Source organism: Engraulis encrasicolus, chromosome 8, assembly GCF_034702125.1.
Source record: "Engraulis encrasicolus isolate BLACKSEA-1 chromosome 8, IST_EnEncr_1.0, whole genome shotgun sequence".
Taxonomy (NCBI): Eukaryota; Metazoa; Chordata; class Actinopteri; order Clupeiformes; family Engraulidae; genus Engraulis; species Engraulis encrasicolus.
In genome coordinates, this window is record NC_085864.1 from 52,799,581 (window position 1) to 52,809,580 (window position 10,000).

Sequence of the window (10,000 nt, forward strand, 5' to 3'; positions counted from 1 at the left end):
CACACACACATTCCTGTGCTCTCTCACTCACTCTCTCACTCACTCACTCTCTCACTCACTCACTCACTCACTCTCTCACTCACACACACACACACACACACACACACACACACACAAACACACACACACACACACACACACACACACACACACACTATCCTCCTAGTGTGCATACCTGAATAAGCGACACTAAGTGATCATTGCGTAAGATTTGGTCAATCAGAAGGCCATAATGGATGATTATTATGAGCGAGTCAGTCAGTGAGAATAGACAAGGCGTAGCCAATCAAAAGCTGTTATTACAGTTTTTGCCGACTGCTTGCACACAATTCGCAAAATTTGGCTCATAGAGTCAAAACTCTACACACAAGCCAATTACTCTCAACACTTGGAGATAAACCCATCACATATATGGCAACATGAAGCTCTGCTATAAAAGCTTAAACATTGCCATAAAAACCTTACAATCTTTTGTCAAAACCTCACTTTCATGTCAAAAGACATACAAAAGCACCAAATGAGAAAACAAATTAGAATAACTTTAAAACAGTTGTCTGCTTTATACAAAACACAGCAGTCTTTCTTTTTGGAGCAGTCTATTCAGTCTCACAGAATGTGCATTTTCACAAGACCCCAAAATTCAATACTGTACATTACAAAACTGCACCTTACAGTACAGGACATTAAACCGAAGCAAAATATATCTTAAACAGTACATCACTCTAAATATAACAGTGTGTAGGTGAGCTTATGTACCTTTTTTCCTGAATTGGTTATATTCACAAATTTTCAAACATCTAAATATGATATAAATATGGGGTTACGTCAACATGCTGTAGTGACAATCATCAATGACAATCAAGTCAATATAGGCTACTTTGTTTGGTTATGAGGTATGAGGTATGAGGTATTCACGAAATACAATACATTTTCACAGACACACTATGCAGCTGACATCTACATGACATCATCAAAATTATATCATGTTCAGTCAGTTTGCTCAAGTGGTCTTGCTTGGTTGTGTTCTGAAAATGACACTATTTCTACAAACTATCATGTTCACATTACCTAACATGTGATGATGAAGACAAAAGGCTACTCGTATCAGGCTAGGTTTTACAGTACGTGAGTCAGTCAATGCCATACTCCATATTCTACTCTTTAGTACCATTGTGCCTTGTTTAGCATACAAGCAATCAAAGTAAAACAAATAAATGCAAAATAAAACAAATGCAATGTAATATAAAGCATGCAACTTTGTAACATGGCAGAATAGTGTTCAATTTTGAAAGCATGTGTTTTATTGTCTGTGTCTAAATCTTGTCATACATCAGTGTGTTTTGTTTTTTTAACAGATGTGTTTTCACAATGACACTCTGAGATTTTACTTTTGAACAAAGTGTCTTGTGTATGAAATTGTGTGTAGACAGCTGGAGTCTGTGTGTTGCGTAAAGGAGCAAGTGCCTTGCTAAACCGGTATGAAAGTGTAATGCTTCCTTTTGTTTAAAGTCAAGCAATAAGTGTTTAAGTTATGCACCAACAACTTAACGATATGCTACTTTGGTTTAAGCATCTGCCTATAGTGTTTAAGCAGTAGGCAAAAACTGTAACATGCCAGTCAGTGAGGGCAGACCAGGCGGAGCCAATCAAAAGCTGTTATTAACATGCCAGTCAGTGAAAGTAGACCAGGCGGAGCCAATCAAAAGCTGTTATTAACATGCCAGTCAGTGAAAGTAGACCAGGGGGAGCCAATCAACAGCTGTTATTAACATGCCAGTCAGTGAGAGTAGACCAGCCGGAGCCAATCAAAAGCTGTTATTAACATGATGCCAGTCAGTGAGAGCAGACCTGAAGTATTACATTATTACATTGCATTACACAAGAAAAGAAGAAAAACTGAGTGCAATCCATTTCCTGAAGTATTACATTATTACATTGCATTACATTTAGCGGACGCTTTGATCCAAAGCGAATTACAGTTATTTACAGGCTATTGGTTCCAGGCTCCAGGCTGACTTGCTCAGGGGTACTTTAGCCATGGATGTGTAGGGAGAGGTAAGGGTGGCATTCGAACCTGCAACCCTCTGATCTTAATTCTGCCTCCCTAGCCACTAGACCACGGCTTGATGTAGCTAATGAAAAGCCTTATTATTAACAGACCAGTCAATGAATAGAAACCTGATTGAGCCAATCAAAAGTTGTATTATTCCTGTGTCCATTAGTGTGGAGAGACCTGATGTAGCCAGTGTGTCCATTACGTCTCCATGTTGGCAGGGGAGGAGGATTGTGGTTGGGGAGGGTGGAGAGGAGAGGAGTGTGTGTGTGTGGGGGGGGGGGGGGGAGTAGTGTAGCTGGAGTGGAGGATTCAGTTGTAGGGGGTTGGCGGTAGCGGGGGGGGGGGGGGGGGGGGCTTAGGGGGTGGAAAGGAATGGAGAAGAGAGGGAAGACTAGGAGGAGAAGAAGATATACTGTAAATGGATGAGATAGAGAAAGTGGAGTGGCTAGAAACTGTAAAGGGATAAGTTATGCAGACATGAAGTATGTTGATGAGAGATAGATGGGCTAGGAAGTATGAAGCTATACTGTATAGATGAGAGAGAGAGAGAGAGAGAGAGAGAGAGAGAGAGAGAGAGAGAGAGAGAGACAGAGACAGAGACAGAGACAGAGACAGAGATATCAATGCAATTGCAAGCATCCATTTGTGTGTTTGTTTTAACACTTATTTCATTATATCATTACCAATGTATCTTGAACCAATGCTTTGGCAATACAAAATATTTTTTGTCATGCTAATAAAGCTTCTTTGAATTGAATTGAATTGAATTGAATTGAGAGAGAGAGAGAGAGAGGGAGAGAGAGAGAGAGGAGAGAGAGAGAGAGAGAGAGAGAGAGAGAGAGAGAGAGAGAGAGAGAGAGAGAGAGAGAGAGAGAGAGAGAGAGAGAGAGAGAGAGAGAGAGAGAGAGAGAGAGAGAGAGAGAGAGAGAGAGAGAGAGAGAGAGAGAGAGAGAGAGAGAGGAGAGAGAGAGAGAGAGAGAGAGAGAGAGAGAGAGAGAGAGAGAGAGAGAGAGGCTAGGAAGTATGAAGCTATACTGTATGGATCAGAGAGATAGATACGTAGGATAGGAAGTATGAAGGTATAGAGAGAGAGATAGATAGGCTAGGAAGTATGAAGGTATACTGTATGGATGAGAGGGAGGGTGCTAGAAACTGTAAAGGGATGAGTTCTGCATGAAGGCATGACGTATGTGTGATGGGGAGTGGAGGTGAGATGACAGGTGTGATGAAGGTGAGAGAAGATGGGTTGAGCAGGTGCTGTTATGACAGGTGGTGGGGGGTGTGTGTTGCTGTTATGACAGGTGGGGGGGGGGTTTGTTGCTGTTATGACAGGTGGAGGGTGGGTGAGTGGTGGTGGTGGTGGGTTATCATGACTGATCAGGGGGTGCTCACTGAGGAGGAGAAGAGGAGGTGGTGGTGGTGGGGTGTTCATTTGCTGAGCCAGGCTTAGATGGGTGGGGGGGGTGCATTGGGTGAGCCAGGCTTAGGTGGTGGGGGGGGGTGCTCAGTGAGTGAGAGGCGTAGGTGTGTGTGTGTGTGGGGGGGGGGTGGGGGTGGGGGTGGGGGGGGTGTTCATTGGGTAAGCCAGGCTCAGGTGGTGGGGGTGGATGCTCAGTGGGTGAGGGGATGTGAGGTGTGTGTTGGCATGGTGTTGCCGTGGTAATGGAGTGTGTGTCGGCATGGTGATGAAGAGTGACAGGCCTGTAATAAAATGTCATCAGCTGGCAGCTCTCAAAGCACTCAAGTCTATTAAGGGGAGAGGAGAGGAGAGGAGAGGAGAGAAGAGAAGAGAAGAGAAGAGAAGAGAAGAGAAGAGAAGAGAAGAGAAGAGAAGAGAAGAGAAGAGAAGAGGAAGAGAAGAGAAGAGAAGAGAAGAGAAGAGAAGAGAAGAGAAGAGAAGAGAAGAGAAGAGGAGAGAGAGAGAGAGAGATTAAGGGGAAGGGAGAAAGAAAGAAAGAGAAAAACAAGCAAGTAAAGAAAAGTGGGGGGGAATCAATGTGGTTTGTTTGAGTGTAGGAGGATGTGACGCTTCATAACAAATTACAGCAGTTGTATTTGCAATAATGACATAGGTCTTCGGGCATAATCCATGTCTACACAGCATATGATTGTCATTTGGTGTGAAGGTGTATATAAAAATGTACATTCATAATTGCTGCATGATGCTTCAAATCTGGAGAGGCTCTTCATCCCGATTTGTCTCCTGCATAAGCATGTTTGATGACTGGTTTATGGGGTTCTGGTTCAGGATAGGTCAAGTTAAGAGGTAAATAATTTTATAGAAGCGCCTGGAGTCCTCCTTTTGTTTCCTAAGAAAAGCTCTTGTATTAGATGATTTACCTCTTAACTTAACCTTAACTTATCCTGAACCAGCTTTGCAGTATAGGCCCTGGTCTCCTGCATAAGCATGCACAATGACTTGTTTATGGGGGGTTGAGTCCAGAACTGGTTCTTCATTTCACATCTGCAGGCAAAACAGTTGAGGAGCACATGCAAAGCCGAGCATAGTCCCCACTATGCCAATGGTAGTTACTGCATACAGTTTAAAGGGACACTGTGTGAGATTTTTTGTTGTTTATTTCCAGAATCCATGCTGCCCATTCACTAATGTTACCTTTTTCATGAATACTTACCACCACCATCAAATTCAAAGTGTTCATTATGACTGGAAAAATTGCACTTTTCATACATGAAAAGGGGGATCTTCTCCATGGTCCGCCATTTTGAATTTCCAGAAATAGCCATTTTTAGCTGTAAAACTGACTGTACTTGGGCCATACTAGAAAATATTAGTTCATTGCTTAGTTAGCTTTCATGAAAAGATCAAACTTGCCAATAGGCAGCCCAGTTTCAATGAGCAGCATAGGTGCAGTCCCTTTTTTGTCCATTTCCTGCACAGTGTCCCTTTAAAGGGGTATGCCACTATTTTGGGGCTTACTACAGTTAAAATCGTTGGCTGGGGTTTATAATGGTGGTAAAGTGTCTTATTTTTCATGTTAAGCGTTGTCTCGCTTTAAGACAAGTTAAAAGAGGGAATATGTCGCTAAGCTAGTGAAAGTCAATGCATCCGTGTAGCATTGTAGCATGCTACATGGATACATTGACTTTCACTAGCTTAGCGACATATTCCCTCTTTTAACTTGTCTTAAAGCGAGACAACGCTTAACATGAAAAATAAGACACTTTACCACCATTATAAACCCCAGCCAACGATTTTAACTGTATTAAGCCCCAAAATAGTGGCATACCCCTTTAAGGTGAAGGTTGTGCACATCATCCCAGGAAAAGGTGCAGGACAAGGGCTGACTGTAATTTTCGGAGTGAGAAGTCTGCACCCTTAAAATCCCTTGTTGTTGCCTTTTATTATGTCATGGTTGGATGATTACGTTTCGACTTCAACAGTCTTCATCAGATTCCAAAGACTTAAGACTGATGAAGAATCTGATGAAGACTGTTGAAGTCGAAACGGAATCCAGCCACGAACTGTAGTTACTGCATAGTCACCATGCCAACGAGGAGCTAGTTACTAGTGTCTAGCCCTCTCTGCACTAACGCTTGAAAACCCAGTTTAGTGCTCGGAAAAAACAAGCACTTTTATAAGGATACGTTTGTTTTAAAGGGACACTGTGCAGGAAATGGTCAATAAAGGTACTGCAATTATGCTGCTCATTGAAACTGGGCTGCCTATTGCCAAATTTCATCTTTACATGAAAGTTTACTAAGTAATAAACAAATATTTTCTAGTATGATTCAAGTACAGTCATTTTTGCTGCTAAAAATGGCTATTTTTGGAAATTCAAAATGGCGGTCCATGGAGAAGATCCCCCTTTTCATATATGAAAAGTGCAATTTTTCCAGTCATAATGAATACCTAGAATTGGATGGTGTTGGTAATTATTCATGAAAAAGGTAACATTTGTGAATGGGCAGCATGAATTCTGGAAATAAACAACAAAAAATCTCACACAGTGTCCCTTTAAAGTATGACTAAAGTAGGAGTATGTAAAGTGTCATTGAAAATCAAGTTGATGAAATCTTTCATTCTACATTTTCTTGTGATCATACCTGCTTTTTGAGAGAGAGGGGGTTGGGAGGGAGGGAGGGAGGGAGAGAGAGTGGCAGAGAGAGAGAGGGGAAAAGAAAAGAGATAAGATGAGAGAGAAGAAAACTAGAGACGAAAGAATGCTGAAAAAGAAAGAAAGAGGATTGGGGAGGATGGGAAGGAAACAAGGAGGAAGGGGAGGTGAGGGAGAGAACGCTACATAATTGTGTGTGTGTGTGTGTGTGTGTGTGTGTGTGTGTGTGTGTGTGTGTGTGTGTGTGTGTGTGTGTGTGTGTGTGTGTGTGTGTGTGTGTGTGTGTGTGTGTGTGTGTGTGTGTGTGTGTGTGTGTGTGTGTGTGTGTGTGTGTGTGTAGCTTACTGTGCATGTGGGCTAAAATCAGCGCTTTAGCAGGCACACAGAGCACAAGCCAATACTGACTACTGCTGACACACACACACACACACACACACACACACACACACACACACACACACACACACACACACACACACACACACACACACACACACACACACAGCAAAAGCCGCAAATGACTACCGCTGACACTGACTAGGCCACACCCCTGTCGCCATGGACACCAGCTCAGGGTTGCCACAGTGATCTATGACTTCAACAAAACAACCCTCCAGGAAGTAGCAGAATATCTCTGTGTGTGTGTGTGTGTGTGTGTGTCTGTGTCTGTGTGCGTGTGCGTGTGCGTGTGCGTGTGCGTGTGCGTGTGCGTGTGTTTAGGGATTCTGTTCAGGGAGAAAAAGAGACATTTGTCTGCATAGAACACAGTGCTGCTCAGTGTCAACCATTCATCTCCACAGTAGGATCCCCGCTTCAGTATTGTGCTGTGTTGTGAATTAGCCATTCTGTTCTGACAAGCAGCAGGCAGCAGTGTGTGTGTGTGTGCGTGCGTGTGTGCGTGCGTGTGTGTCTGCGTGTGCGTGTGCGTGCGTGCTGTGTTGTGTTGTGTTGTGTTGTGTGTGAATCAGCCGTTCTGTTCCCCCGCCTTTACTGACAAGCAGCAGTGTGTGTGTGTGTGTGTGTGTGTGTATTGTGATGTGTGTTTATTGTGATGTGTGTGTGTGTATTGTGTTGTGTGTTTTGTGTGTGAATTAGCCACTCTGTTCTGTTCCCCCGCGGTCGCTGACGAGCAGCAGTCACTATTGAGTGGAAACCAAACGACACTGAAATCGGCAGCAGAGTCTCAGCCACAGATTGTTGCTTTGTCTCGCAATATGGAGACACAATGGTATTGAGGAACACACACACACACACGTATGAACATGCACACACACACACACACACACACACACACACACACACACACACACACACACACACACACACACACACACACACACACAGCTGCTTTGTCTGACCATATGAGCAGATACAGGCGCGCAGGATGTTACTGTGGACCGTCTGACTGTCTGCCTGTCTTGTTGTCCTCCTGTCCCCATCTGTTTGAATGCAGAAGGGAAGTCACTTTGAACTGTCTGTCTGTCTGTCATCCTGTGCCTGTCTGTTTGACTGCAGAATGGCTGTTAATTTGGACTGTCTGTCTGCCTTTCCACCCGTCTGTCTGTCTTTCTCTCCTTGTCCGAGAACGTAGGCTGTGCAAGCAAGGTCTGTAATGTATGTCTGACGGGAGGATAAGTGCAATATGGGTATCATTTCGGACTGTCTGCCCCTCGTGTCCCTGGCTCTATTTGTGTCCAGATACGTTCTACATTTACGCAAATAAGGAGTTTTACTGGCAAATTATGGAGCTCTAATAATGATAATCATCATCATCATAATTGTAATCATAATCATCATCATTTCAGTTTTATACAGCACCTTTTATGGAACCCAAGGTTCTTCACTCTACATTATTACAAAGAGAGCAATCAAAATGGCATTTCTTCAAAACTCCAAAACAAACTCCAAAACTCCAAGTGGCATGCAAATGGGGCATCATGCCATGTGCGGAGGCTCGTCACATGTGGCTCCCAGTGGCAGCAGAGTCAGACTGCAGCTGGGGGCTGATGGATATCATTAGTCCCTGTCGCTTTATTAATGAGCTTAATCAACTTATTAATGAGCTTAATCAACTTATTAATCATCTTAATGAACGTAGATTAGATACGATTTCTCACTCACTCAGACACTTGACTATTTTCTGCTTGTTTGCCTAGCAGCGTCTCACAAACTCTCACTCTCTCACACAAACACCCGACCAGGAGATGTGCGGTGCTACAGCAAAGATATTGATTAAAACTGTCTGTGTGTGTGTGTGTGTGTCCTCTCCCTCTCCCTGTCTCTGCCGTGGACGTGCTTTTTCTGCCGAGAAAAACACTCTCCTCTCCCTCTCCTCCAGCCTCTATCCTGACAGCAATCGCTCATCTAATGCAAATCTCTCTCTCTCTCTCTCTCTCTCTCTCTCCCTCTCCCTCTCTCCCCTCTCTCCTCTCGTCTCTTGCTCCCCCTCTTTCCTTTCTCTCTCTCTCTCTCTCTCTCTCTCTCTTTCTCTCTCTCCCCCTCTCTCCTCAGTCGGGAGACGTATAACGCGTTGACCAACTGGCTGGCGCGCCACGTTAGCAAGTCCCAACATCGTCATGATCCTGACAACAATCGCTCATCTAATACAAATCTCTCTCTCTCTCCCCCTCCCTCTCTCTCTCTCTCTCCCTCCCTCTCTCTCCCTCCCCCCCCCTCCCTCTCTCTCGCTCCCTCTCCCCTCTCTTCTCTCCTCAGTCGGGAGACGTATAACGCGTTGACCAACTGGCTGACAGACGCCCGCACGTTGGCGAGCCCCAACATCGTGATCATCCTGTGCGGCAACAAGAAGGACCTGGACGCCGACCGAGAGGTCACCTTCCTCGAGGCCTCCCGATTCGCTCAGGAGAACGGTAACCTTTGACCCCTCACCTTTCACCTGCACTTTGATGTATGCCAGTCTGTAAATGTCAGTCCTGTCGTGTATGTCTATGTCCTTTCATGGTATAGAGAGTTTTTGTTTTGTTTTGTTACTCTTGTTGCACACTGAAGAAGGCACATGCCGAAACGCGCCTGTGCAATAAAAAACACTACTATGCAAGGTGCGGCCTCCTTCTTGAAACATAGAGATAAAATATAATTGCCATTTCCTTGTATGTCTGTGCATATGAAGAAACTGACAATAAAAGCTGACTTGACTTGACTTCTCTGACTTCACTTCACCTCTCACCAATCATCATTAGTTTCCTTGTGTCTCAGACCTGTAAACCTCTGATCATTTACCTGGGATCAGAGAGAGTAGAGAGAGAGAGAGAGGTTCCATTGGCCCATTGTTTCCGGGTTCTATTATTGCAAGGGGGGGGGATCCCCCTTTAGGCAGACCTAGGCAGACCTAAGGACTGTTCTATTCAATACCTGGTCATGTTAGGTTCCCATAGCAACCTATTACATTGGCATATCTCTATACTTAAAGAATCTCTGCCAGAGATGGCTTTTACTCATTAGGACATTAGGACATGTCAGGTAAAGGATAAAGCTTTTTGCATGTCTGAAACAATAAGCAATGAGGGTAACCATTTTTTTTACTGTTACATCTATAAGCACTAATACATATAGTACAATGTTAATGCCTGCATAAGTAATTTGTGAGGCATGTACTAAGCAAACGCTAAGGCTTACTAGGTCCTTACTAAGGTTAAACTGGTAATAAATCCCTTGTTATGCATGAACAAGAAGTTTGAGAAAACATGCCTGACAAATGTTTGATTTTGCTTAGTACATGCCTATAAGTTACTTATACAGGCACATTGTACAGATGTTGGAAAAAATAACTGAGTCACCTGTCATTTTAGCTTGCTCTTGCGTCCACAGTTAATTCTGTTGGATGTGGTTCATCCTTCTTGGTGCTATG

At 43.8% G+C, this 10,000-nt stretch overlaps 1 protein-coding gene across 1 annotated transcript in view; it reads left to right on the top strand.

Moving 5' to 3' along the window:
• rab4b (RAB4B, member RAS oncogene family) overlaps positions 1–10,000 on the top strand; it is a 22,684-nt gene that overhangs the window by 9,228 nt on the left and 3,456 nt on the right. The window contains exon 5 of the mRNA XM_063204531.1: positions 8,848–9,002. Within this exon, the coding sequence (XP_063060601.1) occupies positions 8,848–9,002 (155 nt within the window). The remainder of the gene's footprint in view (positions 1–8,847; positions 9,003–10,000) is intronic.